The 27,867-nt window shown below is 44.6% G+C and overlaps 1 protein-coding gene across 1 annotated transcript in view; it reads left to right on the top strand.

Moving 5' to 3' along the window:
* LOC123361683 (ABI family member 3 binding protein) overlaps positions 1-27,867 on the top strand; it is a 409,913-nt gene that overhangs the window by 201,407 nt on the left and 180,639 nt on the right. Inside the window, exons 3-4 of the mRNA XM_045001759.1 lie at positions 8,470-8,538; positions 12,100-12,232. Coding sequence (XP_044857694.1) covers positions 8,470-8,538; positions 12,100-12,232 — 202 coding nt within the window. The remainder of the gene's footprint in view (positions 1-8,469; positions 8,539-12,099; positions 12,233-27,867) is intronic.

Below are 27,867 nucleotides of genomic sequence, written 5' to 3'. Positions count from 1 at the left end.
CAGCCTTGATAATACATTTCAGACAGCCAGTAGGCCTTTTATTAATAAAAATGCTGATGTGGTGCATTCCAAGGAGCAACATTTGCTTTTCATGAGCCAATGCAAAGTAAGACAAGACTTAAAACCAAGTTTGTGGGCGTTAAAGATTCCATGGCACTTCGTACAGGGATAGAGGGCAATGTGATCTCTCACTCACTCCTCCAGTAGAGGATTGAGTTGGGAGAACAGGAAAACCAAGTCAGTATTTTCAAGGTTTGGGGTGTTTAAAATTAGCCCCTTAAATTCTACTACTGTTCTTTGTCTTGCTCAGCCACTAACTGTGTGATCTTAGGCAAAGTCATCTTGTATTGGACCAACCTCTGTTTGTGAGAGACGAGCTTTTGAGCTACACAGAGCTCTTCTTCAGGTCCGGGAAAAGGAACTCTTAGTACCTGAAGAAGAACTCTGTGTAGCTCGAACATTTGTCTCTCTCACCAACAGAAGTTGGTCCAATAAAAGATATTACCTCACCCACCTTGTCTCTCGGATAATCTGGGATCAGTATGGCTACGACAACACTGCGTGATCTTAGGCGAGTCATTTAGGCTTAAATTGTCACGTGCCCACTAATTTTGGACACCCCTGTTTTGGCTGCTCAACTTGAGAAACCCATGGGTGTTAAGAACCTCACAGTTCCAATTGATTTCAGTGGGAGCTATAGGTGGAAAATCCAGGCACTTAATATCTTGAATTGAGCACCAAAAATGAAGTCTTTTGAAAATGTAAGGCCTTAATCTCTCTTCTCTGAGTTTACCCATCTGTAAAATTTTATATTAATAATACTTACCTCACAGGGCTGTTGTAGTGTTTAAGGAACTAATGGTTTAAAGAGTTTGAGATTGTTAGATAAAGGCAGTACCATAACTTTTTCTCAATAATTTTCAAACATCACAAATGATTTGTTTCAAACTGTGTGATGAATGAAGTTTTGGGTTAGTTCCTGTTTAATTTTCACTACATTTCTGATTCCTGATTGAGGTTTTGTGTACACTGAAAATTTGCATCAGTTAACTAAAATTGATTTAAAATCGATCTTGTAAAATCAGTTCAGATTCCTAATGCAGATGGTGTTAAACCAGATTAACTTTACTGCATTCAGTTTCTTTTAATTCAGATATAGTCTGAACCCATTTAAAAGCAAGCATTAAACTAGTTTAAGTACATCTATGTTATGGGTTTCCACCTATTTAACTGTATTGATTTAATTAAATCAATTAAATATCCGAGCAACTTTTCCAATACAGAGAAGGCATCAGATGTGGTAGTCTAAGATTCCGTCTGCGCCTCCCCACACACTTAAAAAACAAATAAACAAATAAAAAAACAGGTTTTCCCTGGCCCTTTCTTTTATACTTATGTAGAACACCAGTGAAAGTTCTTCTCTTTGGTTTCTTTTAATTGCAGTACTGCTTTGTAATGCATAATGATTGTATCTTATAGTAGCACAATAACTTTTATGTTGACACCCATATTTAAAATTGTAGGTAAAACAGTCCAGATCAATTTACTGTGTTGCCAAATTCTGCCCTCAGATATGCCTACCCAACACCCATGATTTCTGTTAGAGTTGTGCAGACATATCTGAGAGCAGAAAGGGGCATTAAATGTTTTAAAGGAGTAGAAAGATTGGTTTATCTGATCTTTGATGTCTCAGGAGTAAGGAAAATCTCTATTTTCCTTCCTTTTTCTGAAGATAAGTTTCCCAAAACTATTAACACTCCTCCCCTCTGAACATTGTTTTAATCAAACAGTTTATTATTCTAAGCTGTGGGGTGAAGTTATCTGGCTTTCACTGCCAGAAACATCTCTTGAACTGCAGCCTCACAACATGAGTTTGTGCTCTTTGAGGGTGTATCAAACATACTGAGAATTTGTTAGCCTGAGTATAAAAATAACAGCAAGACTTGATTTTGCTTCATTTCATTATTTCCTATGAAGAGCAATATTTCCAAAGATTTTACAAGCTGGTTCTCAATCAATCCAGCCAGCCAGCTAATGACTCTGACTCTTGAAAACAGCTGTAGTTCTGACTAGCAACTCTAGCTTTATGAAATGGTAATGCTACTCTAGCAGGGCTCAGTTTAAAAACAAAATTTACATCAGTTTCAAACCCTTTGATTTTATTTAGGGGGCTAATGGCTATGGGATTTGTTTTTTTTTATTTAAATGTAGCATCTTTAGCCATTATAACAAGGTGCACTGTATATTAAAAAAATAAAGTGGGGTTAAGATTGAGGCTATGTATCTTTTACTTAAGGATAAAGGCAGTACCATAACTTTTTCTCAATAATTTTCAAACATCACAAATGATTTGTTTCAAACTGTGTGATGAATGAAGTTTTGGGTTAGTTCCTGTTTAATTTTCACTACATTTCTGATTCCTGATTGAGGTTTTGTGTACACTGAAAATTTGCATCAGTTAACTAAAATTGATTTAAAATCGATCTTGTAAAATAAAGTGGGGTTAAGACCCTGTGTCGCCCTAACTACACCAACATAAGCTCTACACCTCTTTTGGAGGTGGAGGGCAGGTCTACACTACCGCTTAAGTTGATCTAACTTATGTCAATTAGGCCTGGTCTACACTAGGACTTTAAATCGAATTTAGCAGCGTTAATTCGAATTAACCGCTCAACCGTCCACACCAGGAAGCCGTTTAATTCGACCTAGAGGGCTCTTTAGTTCGAATTCGGTACTCCACCCCGACGAGGGGAGTAGCGCTAAATTCGACATGGCTATCTCGAATTAGGCTATGTGTGGATGCAAATCGAACTTAGTAGCTCCAGGAGCTATCCCACAGTGCACCACTCTGTTGACGCTCTGGACAGCAGTCCAAGCTTGGATTCTCTGACCAGCCACACAGGAAACGACCCGGGAAAATTTGAATTCCTTTTCCTGTCTGGGCACTTTGAATCTGATGTCCTGGTTGGACATCGGGGCGAGCTCAGCAGCACCTGCAACGATGCAGAGCTCTCCAGCAGAGGAGTCCATGCAATCCCAGAATAGAAAGAGGTCCCCAGCATGGACAGACCGGGAAGTCCTGGATCTGATCGCTGTGTGGGGCGATGAGTCTGTGCTTTCGGAGCTGCGCTCCAACAAACGGAATGCAAAGACCTACGAGAAGGTCTCCAAAGCCATGGCACTCAGAGGATACAGCTGGGATACAACGCAGTGCCGCGTGAAAATCAAGGACCTGAGACAAGGCTACCAAAAAGTCAGAGCGGCAAATGGACGCTCCGGAGCCCAGCCCCAGACATGCCGCTTCTACGAGGCACTGCATGCCATTCTAGGTGGGTCTGCCACCACTGCCCCATCAGTGACCGTGGACTCTGAGGATGGCATAGTGTCGACGGGCAGTTCCTCGGCGATGTTCGCCGATGGGGAAGATGAGGAAGGGTTTGTGGAGGACGACGCAGGCGACAGCGCTTACAATACCGCTTTCCCCGACAGCCAGGATCTCTTCATCACCCTCACAGAGATCCCCTACCAACCCTCCCCGGCCGTTAACCCGGACTCAGAATCAGGGGAAGGATCAGTCGGTAAGTGCTATAAACATGGAAACATTTATTTTTTAAAAAACAGGAATAAAAAATGTATAAAAACTATATAAAAACTTTTCCATATAAAACTATATAAAAAGAAGGTCCACACATATAGGGATGGAACAGAAATCCTCCTGGGACACTTCCACGAAGCTCTCATAGAGGAGCTCGAAAAGTCTCCGCAGGAGGTTCCTGGGGAGAGGTGCCTTATTTGGTGCTCCGTGGAAGCACACTCTTCTGCGCCAGGCCATCCTAACGTACAGCGGAATCATTGCCTCCACCAGCATGGAAGCATACGGTCCTGGTCTGTGCAGGGATTCTAGCAGCATCCTCTCTCTCTCTCTCCGAGTGACCCGCCTCAGGGTAATCTCGTTCGGCGACTGCTGCATCTAATTAGGGCAATTAGTGTACTGTTACTATTGTGAATGCTTGACTTTTACTTTGCATAGCAATGACCTTCGTTTAACAGCCACGTGTTGGAGGCCGCAGAGGAAAAGCATACAGTGATCTTTCCCGGGCACAGCCGCGAGGGGCTGGAACAGGGTCAGACTTTATGCTTTCCAGATTGCCTTCAGCGGGAGGGCACAGCTATCCATTAACTGTTAAGCAGCCTATAGTGTAGTGCTTACCAGGCCTGGCTGCTACACGGATTCAGCTGTACCGCCCCGCTTGTCCGATCTCCTGTGCAAGTCCGCAGCCAATGAAAGCGTATTCCGAAATCTCGAACTTGTCCTGAGAGCTCGTGAGACTAGGTGCCCTGTATGGTCTTGTTCACAGAAACTGAGTAGACTGTGTTCAGTGTTCGCAAACATGTATCTTTTCAAGGAAATCACTTCCTTTTTCCCATCACACAGCTGCGGCTCTTTCACGAACTGCCCCGGCATCCCCCTCACAGAGGCTGGCGCAGATTAGGCGGCGAAAGAAAAAGACTAGGGACGACATGTTCTCGGAACTGATGGCCTGCTCCAGAGCCGAGGCGGCCGAGCAGAGACAGTGGAGGGAGACCCTATGTCAGCACCAGCGCTCACACAGCGAACGGGAGGACAGGTGGCGGCAGGAAGACCAGCAGGCGGCTCAAACGCTGCTTGGGCTAATGAGGGAGCAAACGGACACGCTCCGGCGCCTTGTAGATGTTCTGCAGGACCGCAGGCAGGAGCAGAGAGCCCCCCTGAACTGTATCTGCAACCGCCCTCCCCCGCCACAAAGTCCTGTCCCCCCCTCACCCAAAATCACAAGAAGGAGGGGCGCTAGGGGCCGTGAAAACTGTCACTCCATCCCAGCAGAGCGCTCATGTACCAAACAGCTCTCATGCCATAAATTTTGAGAAGTGCTTCCCTTCCTGGATCACCCAGTCCCAAATCCAAGTTTCATCCCCCCACTGTGTAGTTGAGTATTAACAGTAGTTTGTTGTTATTCACTGTTTCCGTCACGTTTTCCTTGTCAGAAGACTTTGTGTGAAGGGGGGGGAGGGGTTTTTTAATTGCATAGGACAGCCTCCATTACCAGGGTACAGACTTGGGGGCAGGATCAACAGCAGGACACACACAGACTGCAGTCACTAGGCACCAGGGTCAGTCTGTGAGGTGTATGCTGCCCCGGGTCAGTCTGTGAGGTGTATGCTGCCCCAGGGTCCTAGCGCCTGCCATCCACAAATGGCAAGGCAGGCTGCCCTTACCATGCCCTTCCACCCTAGCCACGAGCCTCTCCGATGCCCTGAGCCCCAGCAAGAGCCCTCATCCACAGACACATACTCACCCTTCCCACACACCCCTCACCCCTTCCTATGCCCTAACCCCCAGCCCAGAGCCTGCATCCAAACTCCGTCCCAAAGACGGCACCCCTCACCCCTTCCTGCAAACCCACCCCTTCCTGCACACCCACCTGCAACCGTCCTCCCCCAGAGACCGCTGTAGGAGCAGGAGCCTGTCATTCCTCTAGTGTAGAAGCGGTCTGTACATCAGTGCACACCGTACCCACCACAGTCTGCGTCCATGTTTCAACCCTTGAACAGGAATTCATAATTAAAGAAAACTTTGTTAATAATCAGTGTTCCATTAAATTTATTTTAAAACGTGTGTTGGAAGGGGGGAAACCTGGAGAACGGGGTATGTAACCGCAGATCAAAGTCAACAGTCACTGAAACAGGCTCAGGTTCAGCTTCTCTGTAAATCAACTGGAGAGTCATAGGTTACCCTGCTCTCCGAGGAACCTATCTTTCAAAGCCTCCCGGATGCACAGCGCTTCCCGCTGGGATCTTCTATCGGCACGGCTGTCTGGCTGAGCGTAATCAGCAGCCAGGCGATTTGCCTCAACCTCCCATCCCGCCATAAAGGTCTCCCCCTTGCTCTCACAGAGATTGTGGAGCACACAGCAAGCAGCAATAACAACGGGGATATTTTTTTCGCTGAGGTCCGAGCGAGTCAGTAAGCTCCGCCATCTCCCCTTGAGACGTCCGAAAGCACACTCCACCACCATTCTGCACTTGCTCAGCCGGTAGTTGAAGAGTTCCTTCTCTCTGTCCAAGGCGCCTGTATAGGGCTTCATGAGCCAGGGCATTAGCGGGTAGGCTGGGTCCCCGAGGATCACTGTAGGCATCTGCACATCCCCAACCGTTATTTTGTGGTCCGGGAAGAAACTACCTGCCTGGAGGCGTTTAAACAGACCAGAGTTCCTGAACACACGCGCGTCATGAACCTTGCCCGGCCACCCGACGTAGATGTTGGTAAAACGTCCCCTATGGTCCACCAGTGCTTGCAGCACCATAGAAAAGTAGCCCTTTCGGTTAATGTACTGGCTGGCCTGGTGGGCTGGTCCCAGGATAGGGATGTGAGTCCCATCTATAGCCCCACCGCAGTTTGGGAATCCCATCGCGCCGAAGCCATCTATGATGACCTGGACGTTTCCTAGAGTCACTACCTTTGAGAGCAGTTGCTCAACGATTGCGTGGGCTACTTGAATCACAGCAAGCCCTACGGTAGATTTGCCCATGCCAAAGTGGTTCGCTACTGACCGGTAGCTGTCTGGCGTTGCAAGTTTCCAGAGGGCTATGGCCACTCGCTTCTGCACAGTCAGGGCTGCTCGCATCCGGGTGTCCTGGCGCTTCAGGGCAGGGGCCAGCAAGTCACACAGTTCAAGGAAAGTGCCCTTATGCATCCTGAAGTTTCGCAGCCACTGTGATTCATACCAGACCTGCAGCACTATGCGGTCCCACCAGTCCGTGCTTGTTTCCCGGGCCCAGAATCGCCGTTCCACACCATGAACTTGACCCATTGCCACCATGATCTCCACTGCGTGGCGTACCCTGCTTTGTGAGAGGTCTGCGCCACTCTGTGACTTCCTGTCCTCACCGCGCTGACGGAGCCTCCTCGCCCGATTTCTCAGCAGCTGACTGTGGAAGAGGTGGACGATAAGGTGCGAGGAGTTGACAACGGCCATAAGTGCAGCGATGATCGCAGCGGGCTCCATGCTCGCAGTGCTGTAGCGTCCGCGCTGTAACCGACCAGAGAAGGGCGCGAACAGATTTCCCGCCGGCGCTTTCAGGGAGGGAGGGCGTGATTGACGGTTCAATGATGACAGTTACCCAAAACCACCCTCGACACATTTTTTCCCCCAGCAGGCATTGGGGGCTCTACCCAGCATTCCAATGGGCAGCGGGGAGTGCGGGAACTGTGGGATAGCTGCCCACAGTGCACCGCTTCCAATGTCGACTCTGGCCCCGTTACTGTGGACTCAGACAGTCGAATTAGTGTACTTAGTGTGGATACACAAATTCGACTTCATAAGGTCGATTCCACAAATTCGAGTTAAGTAGATTCGAAATAGTCTTGTAGTGTAGACGTACCCTTAGAGATGTGAAAGGGCACCCTCCATTCCCTGAGCATCACAATTTTCACATAGTCCACACCAACGCTATGTCAGTGGGAGATGCCATTCCACCAACATAGCTTGTCTCCAGCTGACATCGCTTACGCTTCTTGCCGAGGTTGAATAATTATGCTGATGGGAGAGCGTTCTCCAGCTGGCATAGCGTGTCTTCACCAGACATGCCACAGGGGCACAGCTGGATTGACTCAAGTATGCCGATGTACACTTGCCTGGAGTTATGTCTTTGGTGTAGTAGGGCACTTACATCAGCAGGAGCAAGGCTGTAATGTAGACACTGACATAGTTAGGTCGACATAAGGTGTCTTATGTCGACCTAACTCTCTGTAGTGTAGCCCAAGCCTCAGTATCACAGGCATTGACTTTTATTTTTCCCGGTGGGTGCTCCACCCTCGCTCTTCTTCCCTGACACCCCGCCCTCACTCTCCCTCTTCTTGCCCTCAAGCACCTCTCTCCAGCTGCCAAACAGCTGATCGGCGGCCCCGCCATACAGATGTGGCTAGTGAGTGCTGAGCACCCCCTGTTTTTTTCCCGTGGGTGCTGGAGCCCCGTAGCACCCACAGAGTCAGTGCCTATGCTCAGAATCCTTTGGATTCCATCCTCTACTCCATTCCCTGCCCCATCCTGCTGCTTCCCTTTCTGTCATCACCACTCCTTACTTTGCCCACTGGTTCCATCTGTAAGCAAATAACATGTAGCCCTAGTAGAGTAGCTAAAAACTTTGTATCCCATCACCTTGTACCCTGCTTCCTCTCTCTCTTGGGATGTCTGTTTAGACTGTAATTTTTTTTTCATGTAGGGATGTGTCTTTTGCTTTTTTTAAAATCTCTCTAATAGTGCCTAGAATGTTTCTGGGTTGCCGGTGAATAAATCATAGACTGGAAAAAAAATTACAGAAATGGTTAAATCTTAATTAAATATTCCACTATTCACCAGGAATAATTAATTGATCATTTTTAAAAAACAAATTGTGAATTTAAGCTAATTACCAAATTGTTATTTCCAGATGCTGAGCCAAGATACTTGATTACGGTGCGACCTGCACCCGTTCCAAGTCACAAGAAAACCTGCTCAGGTAATGTAACATTACCAGGTCTTTTTATATACAGTCAGATCAAGACAGAATATTGTTTTTATTTAGTGTGGATCAAATTTTCTGATGTGAATGACCAAATCCAACATTTGTGTGATTAAAATAAAAATGTAGGGATGTACATCTACACAGTATTCACTCACGGATGTTCTGATTAAGAAACCTAGATGCAGTTTTTGGAGGTCCTTCTTTATAATAAATTCTCATTATGAAAACTGAGATTTAACATATTTCTTTTTTCTAGAATATGGGATCAAAAATGCATATGAAAAGTTGACGTAGCTAGTGGGAATGTTGATACACAATTATAAGTAATGGATCCTGTCTTGAAACGTACTGATTTATAATCTTTGGAATTCTTGGGCTTGGGTTGGATAGGAGATTAATGTTTTATAATCTCTCCAAAATGCCAGCTAGGAATCTTTCTCCCGTAGAAATTTTAATGCATTCCATTGATGAAGTAAAGGGTCTTTATTTATATATATAATATTATGAGAGACACCAACTTCACTAATACACAGTACTTAAGGGAAAAGATGGTCTTCTGGCTAAAGCTGCAGATCTGGTAATAAAGAAATCTGAGTTCTGTTTCTGGCCTCTGCTACAGATTTCCTGTATGACCTTTAGCAAGTCATTTCAGCATTCAGTAATTTAGTTCCTAATCTTAAAATGGAGCTAACTCTCTGCTTCACAGGGGTGTGGTGAAGAATAATTGATTAATGTTTTTAAAGTACTTGAGATCTTCAGATGGAACTTGTTTAATGATCTGTATTTTCTTGGGCCTAATATATTTGCCAGAGCCCTTGCAGGCATGAAGCAATATTTTTCTCCATTAGATGCACATAGAAAATACTTGATAACAGATTGCTATTTAACAGCTATTCAGGTACAGTATTTAAAAAAATAAACTGCCTAAAGCCACGGTTTAGGATTATTAATTTTAATAGCTGCTTCAATCATGGGGAATTTTAATTGGATCATTCCCACTAGAGATGGACCTGAACCAAGCTTCCTGATCAAACACTGCCAAGTATGCATAGCTTTGGATTCTGGTCCAAACTTTGCAGCTGACCTCTTTCTCTATAATGGGCTAGGCCACAACTCCAGATGCAAGCAGTCTTGATCTCTGGGGAAACTTAGTTCTGAAACTTGCATTCTCTCATTCTTAACATCATCACTACATAACTTAAATTAACATTGGCACACGCAGCAATGTCACAATCAAATATTTTTTTAACTAGGGTTGTGAGAACTAATTTAAATAAAATAACATCCTCGAATTTCAAGCATTACTGCTTGTCCTCTTGTTGCAAAAGCTTTGTTTATTTGACAAATAGTAGTTAAAGACACTCCTGCTCTTGAAAGAGAGACATAGAAAGGGCAGAATGTACTGGGAGACAATGAGGAAAGGTGAAGTTAATGTAGACTTTTTCCCCCTTTATCTTCTCTCTTCAAGTGTTAAGTTGAAGAAGGCATTGGACTGATGTGAGTTAGTGCTTGTGTGGACCTCAGGGAAGAAATGAGTCTTTATGATGGTCACATGGTCTCTTGCACTTCTGTGACACTGCATACCAGACTTCATCTCCAATATTTGCAGGATTGGCTGAAGCTAGTCTGCATACTTGTAAAGCTGGAGTCCAGCTTCACAGAGCTCAAAGAGAAATTATAATTACTGTAGAAGGTTCAGAGTTTGAGTTTCAAAGTTAGAAACCTCCAAGAATGATCTAAAATTGCTTTTCTATTAATGATAATGTCTGTTTCAACATATAGCAAGGCTTCTCTTTAGTATATAATACATCTATCTATCTAATCTATATCTATATCTAATCTAAACCCACAACAGTTACAGATGAAAAACGGACTTTTCTCTTCTTGTATTTCCATGTTCATGTCACCCTTGGTTCCCCAGAAAGCAAATTTAGAAAGTGATTTCACTGTAAAGAGAATATGTGCCAAAAAGTTTGACAAATAAATGAACTATGAAAACAACCCCCCAAAAAAACCCTATAAGAATACAGGGAGACTGGGGAATCTAGCCTACACATCAGGCAAATGTTTGGAGTTTTGCCTTTCTTTTTTAAATGTTGTACATTACATCACAGCACACTTCATCTAAATGGGAAAAAAATCCCACTTTTTTTCTGTGAATATGCTCCTAATCAATGTAGTGTAAAAACACACATACTACAGGGTTTTCCAACTACCTGCAGACTGCTTGGAAAAGCAAATCTCGCTTCCTTGTGGACTTACTGGGAAATCCCCTTAGAGCACAAAACCACTTCTTAACCCTTTGGAGGTATCATTGATAAAGAGGTGAGGAACTCCTACCAATGGCTGAATAGCACTTCCAATTTAAGGATCAAGAGGCATGAACAGAGAACTGAACCAAGATTTTTGCCAGGCAATGCAGATCACTACCCTCTAGATCATTGCACTAGCCTCAGGCATTAGCTTTTAAAACTTTATTTAAAAGTTCTTCATCTTTGTTTTATTGTATCCTTCTTCTCCATGGAAGTCGCATAACAGTCCCGGCCACCTCCTGTCCAGGGCGGAAAGTGATTCACTGAGGGGAGCAGAGCAGGCAGCTGCTATCCAGGGCAGCAGCAGCGGAACTATGTCTGGCTCAATTCCCTGAGGAGCCCATGGGGGTACAGAGTGAAGCAGACTAGAGTTCCTTGCCTTCCCTCCCCTCCTCCCCAGCCAGAACCTCTCACTCCTGCAGGCTCCAGAGTTTTTAAAATACATGGGCACCGACTGGCCAGGTGTCTGGGCTAGAGCAGGCAGCAGCGGGGACAGCACACAGGTAGCCCCCAGCAGTCAGGGAGCAGAGGAGGGGAAGAGCAGCATGCTGCTGCTGGGCTGGAGCCGGGCTGCACTCCCTCACCTCTCCCTGACCACCCGGGACTCCCTGCATGCTTTCTTTTTGCAGCTACTCTGGGCAGGCCTGGACACCTGGCTGGCTGCAGCCCCACATCACCCTGATAACCACTTTGTGCCCCCCCCAGAAGGGCATGCACGCCCCACAGTTTGGGAACCTCTGATCTAGAGGGATGATTGCACCACTGTGTTCAGAGTAAAACTAAATTTCAAGTATTGTGTAAGAGATGAGGAGTTAAATTGCTTGATTGGTGAGGGACAGACCTCACCAGACAGAGGCACCACTCAAAACTTGTCAACAATCTTAAGTGAAATAAGTTTGTAAGGTTTCGTTTTATTTCAGACCTGGTGAAAAGTACTGCAGTCAACATGAAATCATTACTGCACATAACTCATTATTACTGATGATCCTTGCTAGGGATATAGGGAGAAATATTCACTTTGAAATTGAATATTCCTTCTCATATTTAAAGAGAAGGATGTGTGGGGGGTGCGGAGGTGATCCCTTCAAGTCGGGATTGAATTCACTTGCATTATACCTTCCCTTTGAATTTAGAGGAGAGATTAAATCATAATTCTTTCATTCTCTTAACCAGCCACAAATATCTCCCCCCGAATAGAGAAAATCTAAGTGTAAGTAGAATTGTCTGTATGTTTCTTATACAGGTAAGACCAAGACTCAAAAGCCTCTCCAGCTGGTGATTGGCACTTTGACCCCGACCTCTGTTTACCTGTCCTGGGGCATCCTAGTCAATCCACAGCATGACTGGACTGCAATGAGTAGCTGTGCTAGTGACAGGTAATACACCAAAAAAGCAGGTTAAGTGAAAATAATGCAATGTTTTATTAACATTTAAAAGAAAACGGCGTGAAGGTAAGTGGCTGACCAAATTCTGCCCAGGGCCAGCTCCAGGTCCCCCCCCCCCCCCCAAAAAAAGCCGGTGTGCCGCCGGCCGCCAAAGCAAGAAAAGAAAAAAAAAAGGCCCGAGTGCAAGTGCTGCCTCTTGAAAAGTGCTGCTGCAAGCGCATTCTTGGAACACTGGTACCTAGAGCCGGCCCTGATTCTGCCAATAGCATGACATCACTGAAGCAAAGGTTCTCTTCTGTATGTGTAAATCAGCAATTAGCAAGCATTTTCTTGCCTAAAGTTCTGCTTTAGGCAGGTGTTTACATGCCAAAGTGCTGATCTTGTGATTTCACTGCAGGTCGTTTATGTTGTAGAGCCACAGTACCTGAGTCTTATCTCAGTTACACTGGTATAAATCCGGAGTAACTGAAGTCAATGGAAATATGGTACTGTAAAACCAGTTAAGTGAGTAAAATTAGTCTTCACTGAAGCGCTGACAGAAGAAAGAACAAATCAATCCTTTTGTAATTATACTTTTTTTGTTTCCTGTATTTAATCTTTTGAATTTTATTTATATTGCAGTATACATAGAAGCTAGAATTATTAGAATTATACTTATTTAGCCCAACTTCATGCAACTCTGCCCACAGCTTAAAAAAAAAAAAGGATGGCTCCTCCCTGTGGGTTTAATGTTGCCTTTTTAATTCCAGGAGAGGAGCAAATCCTTTCGCATTGTTAGTGACCTCTAATACTGACTGATTTAACAAAAGATTCTAAGCCTTTCTTCCATGTTTTAATTTTGTGACACCTTTTTGACCAAGGATTATACCCTTGCTATATGCCTGGGCAGCAACCATAGCCATAGCACAAACTCTGCAACTGGAAGGAGAGAAAGAGGTTGTAGTTACAAGCAACTAGGAAAAGCATGACACATGGTTCCCTGCACCCTTCAGTCCACGCACTTACTTTCTCCCAGTGACTGACGGTATTTTTCTTGGATCCTCCTAGACCCAGACATTAAAATTCATGCTTCCTAGCAGTCCTCTGCTAGGTTTTAGAGTTAGTCAGTTATTTCTATCTGCTCACCATTTACTGGAGTCAAAGCATATTTACATCTACAGGCAGTCCTTGGAGTTACGACACAATTGGTTCCTGAAAATTGTGTCGTAAGTTGAAACGTTGTAACTCAGAACTACAATCCACTCCATTGCAGGACCGAGTGTCATAAAGCTGAAACCAACTTTGTAAGTCAAATCAGGGTGTCAATTCGGTAACGTCATAAGTGCTATTTGTCATAAGTCGAACGTCGTAAAATCAAGGACTGCCTGTATTTTTTCCATCCTATGGTGCAATAAACTCACTTGTAACACATCCATTTCTCAAGTCACCACGGATATGTCTACGCGGCAATGGAAACCCAAGCTCAGACTCTGGGTTGGACCTAAGATCCAAGGACCCTGTAGGGTTGGAGGGTCTGAGCCGAAGTCAAGCCAGGACCCAAGGTTAGAACCCTATTGCTTTGCAGGTGCAGGTCCCCCCCACAAATTTAGATCCTGGGAGTCCTCTAAAAGTATCTCTCAATCACATGGGCCAACTTCCTTTGTCTTCTCTATCCCAAGAATCTTCAATTGACTCCAGGGGAAACAGAAGCAACTCCCATTGGTGTTGTGCAGCAACTTGGTGAGTCAGTATTTAATCCTTCCATTATCTTCTGACCACCAAGGTGCAAACACACCATCAGAGAGCCTTCTGTGTTTGCAATGGATACTGACAAAAAGCAGTCTTTTGCAAAGTGTTCTGCTTCACGGTCACAGGAACACAACCAGATTTTGGAAAATTTCTGGTGTGAGGTCAGCAAAACAGTGGATTTTGGTAAGAGTAGCAGGAACAGCCGCACATATCAGCAAATAGCAAAGAAGTTGGCAGCATTGCAAATATACTGGACTGGTGACCAGTGTAGGGAGCAGATTAAGCATTTCAAGACTGAATACAGGAAAACAAGGGACCAGAACTGCACCTCAGGCAACTTGCCAACATCATGTCCGTTTTATGAGGAATTTGACCAGGTGCTGGGCTCTGCTCGCAGCCTGGACCCAGTGGTAGTGCATGATGACCCTATCAGCCAGGATGGTGCCCTGCTGGCCCCAGAATACAGGTTGGGGACTGGTGGGAGCCAGCAACAGCACATCCTGCAGCCAAACTGAGGAGCTGTTTGCTGCTCACCCACCCACCCACCCAAAGGAACAGCCTGCTGCGGTGTCTGCAGCAGACACAGATGGGACAGAAGCTGCCATAGAGCCTGGTAAGTTTCTGGCTCCATTATGTTTGTTAATATATGAATGGGAGGAATTTCCATTCTATGAACCAATGCAAAAGTTATTAGAAGCCCCAGCTAGCAGCATGGATCTGCTAATGGTGGATTGTGTCCCAGTGGTGTGGCTCCCCACCCCTCCCCACCTTCCACCACAGGGAATTTAAAATGGCAACCGGGAAGTGCAAGCAGTAAAAACTCCTTGAAAGTGATTTTTTTCCTGGAAGTACCCATTAGGGTATTTCTGCTTCTTAAAAATAATAACCTTACATTGCAATACCTGGAAGTATGCCGATCTGTAACTACTCAGCGGTGTAATGAGCCGCTTGAAAACAGTGAACTGGGTGAGTGCAGGGAGAGGTGGAAATGTGGTCCATTTCAGGTAAAGGTAGCCTATGTGTCCATAGGTGACACAATCATTTGTGCCAGATTCAACTGGGGTTTGAAAATTTCCAGAAATGTGCCAGGGATGTATGGGGGATGCCTATGGAACTCTGTGCTTTGGCGTGCAGTCATAACTGGCTAAGCCATATGGAAGCTAATGCAGCATCCTGATGATTTTCTGATGAATTCTGACCCAATCCTGGGTGCTGATAGATGCAAACTTTTCCTGAAGCAGGAACTCCAGATAGGTACTCAAATTTTGGGGAAGGGCATATTTTCCATGGCCACCTTGGGAGCTACCCAGCCCATTCCATTCATACTTCGGTTGCAGATTTCCCCCTGGCAGTTTGGATAACATCTCCCTTTGCCAGTCGGGCACTACAAGAACAGTTTCATGTCCTCCATTTCTTTTGTTGTGATTTACCAGGCTGCGTCCAGAGAGCGTCTCTGGTCTGAAGCATCCGTCTAACAACTTAGTGATGTTTAATTTGGAAAAGTAGCATTTTATGTCCTTGAAATTCCATGAAGATTTTTTCTGTGCTCATACACTGAGGTATGTGAGACAGTAACCCTCAGTGTCTTGTCCTCATCCAACCCCTCAGTTAGTACTGGCTGTAGTATCTCCACAGCCTGCCCAACATACTTTCATGGACCATTCTAAGTGTTACCCTGAAAAATTGATTTTGGGATTCTGCTATAATATCCTGCCTATTCTCCTCCCTAGTCTATTCTTGTGGAGATATAACTTTCCAGGGTTGTTAAGGAAACATTAAAGAACACAGATATAACCTTCCAATAAACTAATAAAGTAATTGACACAGGCAGTATTCTTTTCCAAAACAAAATATTTTTATTAATGTCACTAATAATCCCTAATACAGTGTATTTTAAAACCTTAAACAAAATGCAAAATTCCAGACACAAATCCTTTACTGGTAGCTAAAGAACATTCAAACTACAATGGCATATAGTTCAAATGATTCCAAGCAAAGCGATTAGTTACAAGTGGCCAGTTTGTAACAATTTACTGACAGCAGATCTTAAATTTGCATTTAAGTTTTACATAAGATACAATTAAAACAGACACACACTTCAAGCATACACATATTTAATATGTGTAAGCTTGAACTATACTACACTAAAAACTATATTAAAAATTGGCAAGCTTACTTTATAAATTCATTGGTATCAGTTTAAAATCACTGTTGCTACTTTATAAATTCTTTATTATTTTTCTTTAATCGCTGTTCAGCTCCTGGTCAGCCAGCTTTGTTCTGTTCTGGTTTTCTTCTCTCTCTCTCTCTCTCTCTCTCTGCAGCAACTTTTCTGACTTCTTTCCAGCAGCTTTCCTTTGGCTTTCCTCACTCGTTTCCCATTCCTTCATCTGCTCCTGATTGAATCCCAACCACCACCTCTCTCTCTGACTCGGACTTCAACTCTGAAACTTCCTGCTAGCAGTTGGCCTTTTATGCTGCATTGTGGCTCTTTCCTAATATACCATATATACTAGTTCATAAGCCGAATATTTTTGGGAAAAAAGTGATGCATCAAAGAGCAGGGGTTGGCTTAGAAATGGGTCTACACCAAAATGTGGTGATTTTAAACTCTATGGAATCATTGAACTGAATATCTAATACATTGTCGTTTTGTTTACCTGGAGCATCTGCAGGCATGGAGCCCCTCAGCTCCCTGTGGCTGTGGTTCGCCATTCCCAGCCACTAGGAGCTGCGGAAGCGGTCCCGCAGCTCCCATTGCCTGGGAACGGCGAACTATAGCCACAGGGAGCTGGCAGCTCCCATAGTCTGGGAACGGTGAACCGCAGCCACAGAGAGCTGAGGGGCTCCAGGCCTGCAGACGCTCCAGGTAACAAAACATCCTGACCCACCAGCGGCATACCCTGACGGGCTAGGAGCTAAAGTTTGCCAACCCCTAAAATATAGGGTTGGCTTATGAAAGGGTCATACTGTTTTTGCTATTTTTACCTAACCATCTTGGGGGGTCGGCTTATAAACGAACGGGCTAATGAACGAGAATATACGGTACCTAATTCTATTCTTAGAAGCAATTACCTCACAAATGCCCAGTATCAACCATTACTTCAGAGTTCTGATTAACAACTCTGACCTTCAAAGCCAGTTCTGACTGGTGTGAGTGGGCTATCTCCAGCTAGCTGCTCAGTTAACTGACCTCTCTGTCACCCCTTATTGCACATGCTCACTAGCCACCAGTCTTGCACATGCTCACTGTTGTCCTTTACCTCAGAAATGTGATTCTCCTGACACACACACACACACACACACTTTTGGCTCTTTGCCTGGGCACCATTTTAGAAATCCTGAGGTTTCGATTGAGCATGCTCAGAGTCCATATCAGGGTGGAGTGACTTTTGCTTAGTCAGAGTAAAGATCAGCAAAACAAAGTAGAGACTGGAGAATTTCTATAGTAACACAAGAGGAAGTGTTTTTGTGATGAACTTATGGTTGAAGTTCTGGACAAAGTCAACAAGCAAATCCACCACCAAAGATGGACTTGTGGCTAGAGGCAAGAGGAAAGGCAGAAGCTGGCTGTGCAGCTTGAGGACAGGGTTTCAGCATGAGAGCAGGCACTTGCTTTGTATTTCCTGGAACAGGAATGGCAGCTAAGGGAGGAGGACAGAGTTCAACAGAGAGAATTGTTTGAGAGCTGATATCACTAATGGTCACAAGAGTACCAAGCCCTGCAGTATTGCACACACCACGGCCTGTGTCCCCTGTGTGGTACCCTGGGATTCAGTCCAGAAACAGCTTAGAAAACTCCATGGCTCTGTGGCCCATGTAATCAGGTCGCATGAGTAGCTAGCCAGGGCAACTTAACTCCATGTAATCCTCTGTATTTCCTCCCTCCTCTGTGGATGTCTCGACTACCCTCCCCCCTTGCCAAGTGTGCAGCAAACCGGGAAAGGAGAACAGGGAACATACCATGGTAGTGAGTTTCTGTCTTGCACATGGCTGACTTGTTTGCACTTGTTCATGCATTTTTTTGTTGTTTTTTTCCCCTGAAAGGTTCTGTTGTTGTTTTTGGTGTGGTAATGGCGGCTGGCGTGCCTGGCAGGGGGGGAATGTTGTACTTTTCTAATATACAGTGGTGCAAGTAGGGCGGTACAGTACACCATACCAGTAAGATATTTATAGCCAGTACTCCATATCAGAAAGACAAAAGAGGAGCAGAACGTGGGGCCGCCGGCACAAGCCCTTCCACACAGCTGTGTGCCTGTGTCTCCTGTCTGGGGTCTGTACAGAAGCCCGGACGGAGGACAGAGCTGCGGGGGTGGGGAGCGGGGTTGGGGGTGGTACAGCCATACCGGAGGAACTGCCGGCATGGGGTCTTTAGCCACTCTGGTTCTGGAGAGCCCTGCATTCAGAAGTCTTCAGTGCAGGAGGAGGAAGACAGAGCCGCCACCCCAGGTAATGTGGGATGGATCATGGGGAGGGGACTGGGAAAGCATGGATGGCCTGGGCTGGGGGCGGGGTGGGAGGAGTCATGCGTGAGGTCACGTCCCCCCCCCCTTTAGCTGGTGCCCCCCTTTGCATCCCTCCTATAAGTGCTGCGTACCAGTAAGAAATGAATTCTACTTGCACCACTGCTAATATATGGTTATAAAACCTTTTTTTATGTTATCAAGAAAGTTTATTGTGATCACTGCATCTCATCATACAATGTGTATTTAAAAAAATAAAGGTAAACATGATCAGGGACAATTAAGAATTAGTAAGCAAACACTATTCCTCTGTACAGTTAAGTACATCTATCCATACTTCAATCGCTTCCTTATATGAATCCATACTGTGAATCATCCCCCGCCCCCCATTTCATAAGTGGTCATGTCATCCATAAGCACATTTCAATCAGGCCTCCACCCCTCACTATGCACTGGACCCCCCTCCTCCCCAATCAGTGAGCCCCATCCCCACAAGTACAAGTACTTGTAAAGGTACTATTCCCCCCTTCTTTTGGGCTATGCCAATCCATAATGAGTGAGCACAAAGCATCCCTGATTTCTGTTGCCAGGGTGCATCCGTTTCCAGCTGTGGTAGGTGCATTTTTTGGCTGAGGGTACTGATTCAATGGCCCCTTGCTGTCATAGGTCCATTAGGGAGAAATGGCTCACCTCTGGCTTAGAATGTAAGAACATAAGAACGGCCGTACTGGGTCAGACCAAAGGTCCATCTAGTCCAATAGTCTGTCTACTGACAGTGGCCAATGCCAGGTGCCCCAGAGGGAGTGAACCTAATAGGTAATGATCAAGTGATCTCTCTCCTGCCATCCATCTCCATCCTCTGACAACAGAGGCTAGGGACACCATTCCTTACCCCCCATCCTGGCTAATAGCCATTAATGGATTTAACCTCCATGTTCTCTTTTAAACGCTGTTATAGTCCTAGCCTTCACAACCTCCTCAGGTAAGGAGTTCCACAAGTTGACTGTGCGCTGCGTGAAGAAGAACTTCCTTTTATTTGTTTTAAACCTGCTGCCTATTAATTTCATTTGGTGACCCTTAGTTCTTGTATTATGGGAATAAGTAAATAACTTTTCCTTATCTACTTTCTCCACATCACTCATGATTTTATACACCTCTATCATATCCCCCCTTAGTCTCCTCTTTTCCAAGCTGAAGAGTCCTAGCCTCTTTAATCTCTCCTCATATGGGACCCGTTCCAAACCCCTAATCATTTTAGTTGCCCTTCTCTGAACCTTTTCTAGTGCCAGAATATCTTTTTTGAGATGAGGAGACCACATCTGTACGCAGTATTCGAGATGTGGGCGTACCATCGATTTATATAAGGGCAATAATATATTCTCCTTATTCTCTATCCCCTTTTTTATGATTCCTAACATCCTGTTTGCTTTTTGGCCACCTCTGCACACTGCGTGGACATCTTCAGAGAACTATCCACGATGACTCCAAGATCTTTTTCCTGATTTGTTGTAGCTAAATTATCCCTCATCATATTGTATGTATAGTTGGGGTTATTTTTTCCAAAGATTGTGAAGAGCACAGCAAGCCACAGTAATGAAGACAGCACTGATATGACACTGGCATCCAAATGGGTCTGTAGACACCCCTCCAACGGTCCTTCAATCTGACAAAAGCACATTCAGCAACCATTGAACACCTGCTGAGCGTGTAATTAAACAGTCTTTTGCCCGGGCCTCTGAAAGCAGGGTATGGTTTCATAAGTGAAGGCAAGAGGGGTATGCGACGTCACTCAGGATAACGGTGGTGACAGTAACTCCATTTATGACAATGTCATTTGGTGGGAGTAGTGTCCCAGCCTGCCCACGAACACAGATTCCTGACTGGTGAAAAAAACAGGCATCGTGAATGTTTCCAGTGCAGCCCATGTTGACATTCATAAATCAACCCCTGTGGTCCACAAGGACTAAATAACAATGGAGTAGTATCCTTTGTGATTTAAGTTGACATGTGCTCCTTTAGGACGGCAAACTGTGGACACATGAGTCCCGTCAATGGCTCCATCGCAGTTTGGAAACCCCATACACTCAAAGCCAGCAGTTACTTCAGGAGTATCTTTTATGCCTATGACCCTGGGATAAACCACACACCTGATTGCCTCAGAAACCTCTGCCACCACTTTACCCCAGTCGACTTGTCAACACCAAACTGGTTGGCAACAGACATGTAGCAGTCTGGGATAGCCAGCTTCCAGAGGATTATAGCAACCCACTTCTGGACTGACAAGAGTGCTGCATGTCTCTTTACACAGGAGGGTCGGGGCAAGCTGTTCACAAAACTCCAGAAATGCACCTTTCTTCATGCAAATGCTTTGGACCCGCTGCTGGTTATCCCAGGTCTGCATGATGATGTGGTCTGACCAGTCTGTGCTTGTGGCCCTGCTCCTGAAGTGCCGACCTACGTAGGGGGCATTAGTGACTGTTCTGAGTGTCATGAGCAGTATCAGCCAGTTAAAGTTTGCCATACGTGCATGGTACTCCGCCTCTGCTGCTGCCGCCTCCTCCTCCATCATAAGCTCTGTCTGGTGCCTTTGGTGGTTCAGAAAATACCACCCAAGACTCCACCAGTGTCTCACGGATGCTCTGCCGATTTCCTGACACAGGCGTGAAAGCGCAAGCAAGAGCAGTTTTCCAAAAGTCACCTCCTCCATGTTACTGGCTCCGGTAGCTGGGAGGGCACAGATTAAAATACTGTTAGCGGGGTGCTCAAACTTCCTCCAACATGCAGGGTGGACAGTCAAGTTTTCCCACAGTGCACCAGTGTCAGAGAGCTAAAGCTACCACATTTAAAGAGGGAACTATGGAGTCTTGGATATGGTTGGTTTGACTCAGGGCTGTGCTGTAGTGTGGACACAAGAGCCCCAGGTTTGAGCCCAGATTAGAAAATTCTTAACGTAGGGTTAACAATCAGTGTAGATACTTAAGCCCTTGGTTCATTAACCCAGGGTCAGCCGACTCAAGTCCCGCTAACTCTGGGATTATATTGAAGTGTAGACATACCCCAAATGTCTCCCAAAGACCAGGTGCTTGTAAGAGTTATTTAACTACTTAGCTGAAGCCTGTGTCAGAGTCACAGGTTCCATTTACCTTGTCCCCCATTTTTAACAAAGTATTGCACTTAAAAGGACGCTGACTAAAATATGTTTAGTTTCTTTCTCTCTCCCCCCCCAAATCTATAATAAATGGCAGCAAATAAGCAATCTTGAGCTACCTTATAAAAACAAATGCATTGCACATTTACAAACAGCCCTGTAAAATGGAATTTGTATACATAAAATGCAAAGAAACAGATTTCTGCTTCAGTTTTCAAACCGGATGTTTATAGAACAGTAAATTTAAAAAGACTAAAGACAGCATACTGCCTGACATTATCCTTTTTTTTTTTTGGCTTTAATGGATCTAGTGGCGCATTATTTCTACTAGTGATTAACACTGCTCTCCACATGACCTTAATACACAGTCCTCTCTGATGGACTGCAACCTTGTCATGGTGGAGAGGCTTGCGTGGGACCCTCAGAGCTACATTGTCTGGCTATTTCATATTCCTGGTAAGGTCCCCCTTGGTGAATGGGTCTGAGGCTAGACTCCTGACTAACCGCAGTCCAAACTTCACAAGACCCCAACGGTGGATCAGGTGCATATAGAGGACCTTTTAGTACTTGCAGCTCTGAAGGCAGATGAGGGCTGCAGCAAGGGGGAGGCCAGATTTTCCTCCTGTCAAGTCTTGTGTGGTCATCGCATGAGCACCAGTTTTCCCACATTAAAAGACTTCATGTGCAGGCATCTGCAAAAGGGCTCACACCCTCACAAAGCCCTGTGGCGATGGATGTGTGGCAGTGAAGACAGGAGCAGTGATTTCTGGGAGTCTTTAGTCACAAATCTGCACGCAGGTGGCAGCCATGTGACAGTCGTCTTCTGCTTAAATGACACAGAAGTGCATTTCGGCAGCAGCGGCTATGTTTTAGCAGGACTTTTTAGGATCCCCTCTGCTTATCCCAAATGGGGAGGGGCTAGAAAAGGTGCCCCAAACATAGGTTGTCTCTCACTCTTCCGACTGGATGGCCACATCCACTGGGATCTGTCAACTCTGTGGCTGAAACAAGAGATATAAGGCAATGACTTTCGCCACCTGGAATGTCCGCACCCTTATGGACTCTCAGCACAGTGAATGCCCAGAAAGAAGAACTGCCATAATTGCCAGAGAATTGGCAGACTCAACATTGACATTGCAGCTCTTAATGAGACCTGCCGGGCCAATGAAAAGAGGATGGAGGTGGCTACACCTTCTTTTGGAAAGGAAAGCCACCCGAAGAGAGACACGTTCACGGGATTGGCTTTGCCATCAAAAATAAGATTGCCAGTCAGCTTTTGGAATTTCCCATGGGGATCAACAAGCATCTCATGACTCTTCATGGCTCAAGCTCAGCAACAACCAATATGCCACAGTCATCAGTGCATATGCCTTAACACTTGATGATGAGGAAGACAGCAAGGAGCAGTTTTATAGAGCTTTCGATGCAGTCCTCACACCCACACCTAAGGCAGACAAACTCCTCCTGGGAGATTTCAACGCCAGAGTCAGATGGGATTTCCAACTCTGAAGTGGCACACTAGGCAAAGAAGGGGTGGGAAATGTAAACCCCACTGGTATTCTTCTTCTCAACAGATGTGTGGAGCATGACCTGCTCATCGCAAATACCATCTTTAGGCAGAGTAACAAATTTAAGACCACCTGGAAACATCCTCGGTCCAAACACTGGCACCTCCTTGACTATATTATAGTCATAGCCCAGGATTATGTCAGTGTCCATATAACATGAGCCATGAGAAGCACAGATCACTGTTGAACAGACCATCAGTTAGTAAGATCAATCATGTACCTGCTGCTCACTCCACCACACTGCAAATACCCAAAGTCTGAGCAAAAGCAGTACAGCATCAAAGCACTTCAAGACCAAGCCAGCTGTGGGACGTTCCAGCAACACCTGTCTAAGAAACTCTCTAACTTCCCTGATAACATCATTAACATTCGAGAGCACTGGGATCAACTTAAAAATGCCATTCACAGTGCATGTGCTGAAACTAAAGGGTATTCCACTCATCAGCACCAAGACTGGTTTGACGAAAACAATGAGGAAATCCTAGCATTAATTCAACAGAAAAGAACGGCATTCTGTAACTAGCAAAATGATTCCTCTAACCAATGAAGACACAAGATTTATCACCTGCTCAGTGTTGAAGTCCAAAGAAGTCTGCATAACTTCAAAAATAAATGGAGGCAAGAGAAGGCCTCTGAGATTCCAGGTTTTGTAGACCAGGATGACATGAGAAGCTTCTTTCAAGCAACCAAAGCTGTATATTGGCCAAGATCCAAAGGCCCAACCCTCTTACGTTCCCAGGAAGGCTCCACCCTCCTCAAGGACAGTGCAGCCATTAAACAACACTGGAAGGTGCACTTTGAGAACCTAGTATACTGCAAATCCACAGTCTCTGAAGACACCATCAAGTCTATTCCACAACACTCAGCACTTGAACACCTTACTGATCCCCCATCTCCTGAGGAAGTCCATTATGCCATCACCCAGACAAAAAAATCACAAGGCACCTGGCCCAGACAGCTTCTCAGATGAGGTTTTTAAAAGCTGGTGGAACAGTTCTCCAGCACAAACTTTGCCAACTCCTCGACAAAATCTGGACCTACGAAGAAATTTCCCCTGACTTTAAGAATACCAACATTGTTACAATATTCAAGAAAGGGGACAAACCTTTGTGCGGGAACTACAGAAGTATTTCCCTCCTCTCCATTGCAGGGAAGATCGTTGCCCGGATCCTACTATACTGCTTTCTCTCCCTTGCCGAGGAACTCCACTCTTCTCCATTTACTATGCCGTGATCCTGATTCTCAGCCATGACCACCTTCCTGATGGGATTGGGGTTGAGTATCGTATGAACGATACTCCTCAATTTCTAACAAATTTATTTGGGCATAAGCTTTATGAAACCTTTTGCCCAAATAAATTTGTTAGTCTCTAAGGTGCCACAAAGACTCCTCGTTGTTTTTGCTGATACAGACTAACACGGCTACCACTCTGAAACCTCTCCTCAATCTCTGACATCGCCAAAAAAAATCTAAGATCACAAGAATTGGCATTACTGATCTTCAGTATGCAGATGACTGCGTCATCATTGCACACACACACACAGAGGCAGACCTGCAAAGTATCCTAAATCTTTTTGCAGATACCTATCACAGCCTGGGTCTCTCTCTCAACATTGGGAAAACCAAGGAAAACTAACTCTCACCTGTACAAACTACTCTTCGTACTCCACAAATTAATACTCTTCTCTCAGTTAAATCAGGGAAGAAAGGGTCAGGAAGGGCAGCAGAAATGCTTCAAAGACATATTGGGAGGCATCAACCCAACAAACTAGAAGGATTTGGCACAGAACAGGACACAGTGGCACTACACCAAGCAACAGCTCACTTTGAGGAGAACAGATGTGCTCATGAGACAGAGAAGTGACAAAGGAGGAAAGAAATGCCACAACAATCCATCCAACAACTATGTCTCCTCCAAATTACACCTGTCACTTCTGTGGGAAAATCTGCAGGGCATGAATTGGGCTCCTCAGCCACTTAAAAACCCACAAATGAACCCCTTTGGCAGACATCATCCTTGCACTGAGGGATAGCCGAAGAAGAAGATTTAATACACAGTATATGTTTCTATAGTTCCAAGCAGAGCTCAAATTCAACTGTATATAGTATAGTATACTCTACAGTAAGCAAACTAAAATTGCTGTCCTGTGTGATAACTTACAAGGTTTAAGATCTCACAGCTATACAATGTTAAAACTAAGTGTTAAGATGTCGCATTCATATAGAACAATTGCGATAGAGATAAAGGTGATTCACAGACATTGCTCAGGTGCAGGGCTAGTAAAGCCAATAACCTCTATAAGAAAAAAGCATTTAGAAGTAGAGCTTGTGGGGAACTGTTCATTGAAATGATTTTCCAACTAAAAATTACCTTTTTTCTAAACTGAAATTTTCCACAAGAAAATCTAAATTTTACTGAAAAAAATTCAATATTCTGTCAACAAAAATCCAAACAATGGCTCCCTGGCTGTGTCTGCCTGGAAGGGTCTTCTCAATTTCACTTTCTCCCAGTGAAATTAACAGAAGCTTTCCCAGAGGGCTGCCTCTCTTCCTCCCCACACGCATATTTTCATAAAATCTTGTAGAGTGCAACGTCACAAAATGAATATTTGTTTGTAAACTGTATCCATATTGACAGAAGCTTTATCTGTGACAGTTCTTAGTATTGCTTTCATATTACTGTATATTCCTCCAACGCTTTTCACAATTTACCAGATTAAGGGCTTGCTCCATCAGGGTGCTAAATGCCTCCTGCAAGGCTGTCAGTGCCCTCAATGCCCAGAGAAGTGATCAAAGATGCTCAACATCATTTAGGTGGCACTCAGCTCTTTGCAGGGTCAAGCTCTAAGGCTGTGATCTACCCGAAGTGATTGAAAAATTTTGGTCACCGCCTTAAAACTGTGGGGATGTATGTAGACAATAGTATTAATTTAATGTCTTAAATGCAAAAAACTGCTAACGCAGTTTTATGGTTACACAGTTAAACATTACCCAAAGTCAGGAAGTGCTAATGTTAAGGTTCCACCAGTAGTGTTAACTCAGCCACATGTCACATCCCCTATTTTTATGGTACACAAGAGGGCACTCTGTGAAGTAGAAGGGGAGGTCAAACCTGTCTTCCTCTCCCTTCCTTTTGTGCTCCCCATGCAAGTGCTAAGCACATCTAGTCTTTGTAGACAGGGCAGTGCAAGGCCCAGCTCCTGTCTACTGCTCCTGGAGACACAAACCATCATCAAGATTTCAGGCTATGGATGGGCTGTGGTGGAGCTGGCTGTTCAAGGAGGGGGAGCACATTGTGTGAGCAATATATTTACTCTCCCTGGAGGTCCATGAGAGAGTCTCTACTGTGGTGCAACACTTCCTGAACATCCCCTAGCATGTCAGATCAGCTCCACACCATGCCCAGCACAGACCTGTCCCCAACAGACACAGTTGGATCTTTGATCAGAAATATAGAATAGAAAGTATTATATGCACCAAGGCTGAGTAAAACACTCTGAGAAATTTGCATTTCCTAAATTTTTGTTTGTGCTATTAATTATCTTAATGTTGCATCTGCAAGAGATTTTTTTCCTCTCATTTAATTTCCTCCTGTAGATATTTAAAGAAGGGGGGAGGGAGAAGTGAAAAAAGATCCAGGGCATTTTGTTGCCTCATGGAGCATAATGGTTCTGCTAGCATTACTAGCAGGGCTTGTAAAACTTCTTAAATCCAAATAGCTGAACACATCCAGCTGTGAATATCTAACAGTGTTTTTAAGTGCGCAGCTAACAACTTAATTTTCTAATTTTCTACTGAAGATACTCAGTCCACTGTTGTATTGTCATACTCAGCAGAGTTCCTCAATAGAGACTATTAACACACCGAGTTTGAAGTTTCAATGTCCAGCTACTTTTATGTTGTTGCTTTGGAGGAAAATATGTTGAGCATTTGTTTAAGCAGGGGAAAATGTGTTATTTGCCATACTCACACTATAAACAATTGAAGTCATTTTGCTAAAAATTTTAGCCAAAAAGGTGAATGTTTTAGAATATTATGGCCATGTGAAAATAGGGAGTTACATTGGGAACTGTTTTGATAGTTTTTGTCTCTCATATATAGACCACGTGGCTCTAACGCTGTCAGAGAAAACTGACTACTGTAACTGATCGAGTATACAGGGGAAACAGTGAACAGACTATATGCATACCCTTGTCAGATAAAAGTAGAGTAAAATAATTTCTCTAATCTCTTTGTTATATAAATTGTAGGTATTGCATGTAATAACAGCTAGTTTAAGAGAAATCAGGCACAAATGTGATATAATTCAGTGGTGTGTTTTCAAAATGTGACTACGTTTCTTTGAACAGAAATTTAATGGCACTGAAATGGCCTCCATTTGTTTAATATTACACTAATTTATGGCCCAGACCTGAAGAAGAGGTCAGTGTAAGTTCAAAAGCTTGTTTCTCTCACCAACAGAAGTTGATGCAATAAATTACCTGACCCATCTTGTCTCTCTAATTGGGCACTGGCAGTGAACTCATTGACTATTGGTGCATTGGAAAGACAATGCCTTTCTGGCTGAATCAAAATGGTTTGTATGCATGTCTCAGAATGAAGGGCCTACTCCAGCTTCCCAAAACAGTTGCAAAGCTTGTATTGGCAGAAGCAAAAGCGGGTCTCTAGATAAAAGGAACATATTTCAGACCACTTGGATGTATAGCATGCACTCTTTTG

This window comes from Mauremys mutica, chromosome 1 (assembly GCF_020497125.1).
Source record: "Mauremys mutica isolate MM-2020 ecotype Southern chromosome 1, ASM2049712v1, whole genome shotgun sequence".
NCBI lineage: Eukaryota > Metazoa > Chordata > Testudines > Geoemydidae > Mauremys > Mauremys mutica.
Note: the sequence above shows the minus strand (reverse complement) of the source record. Positions and strands in the feature narration are given on the sequence as shown.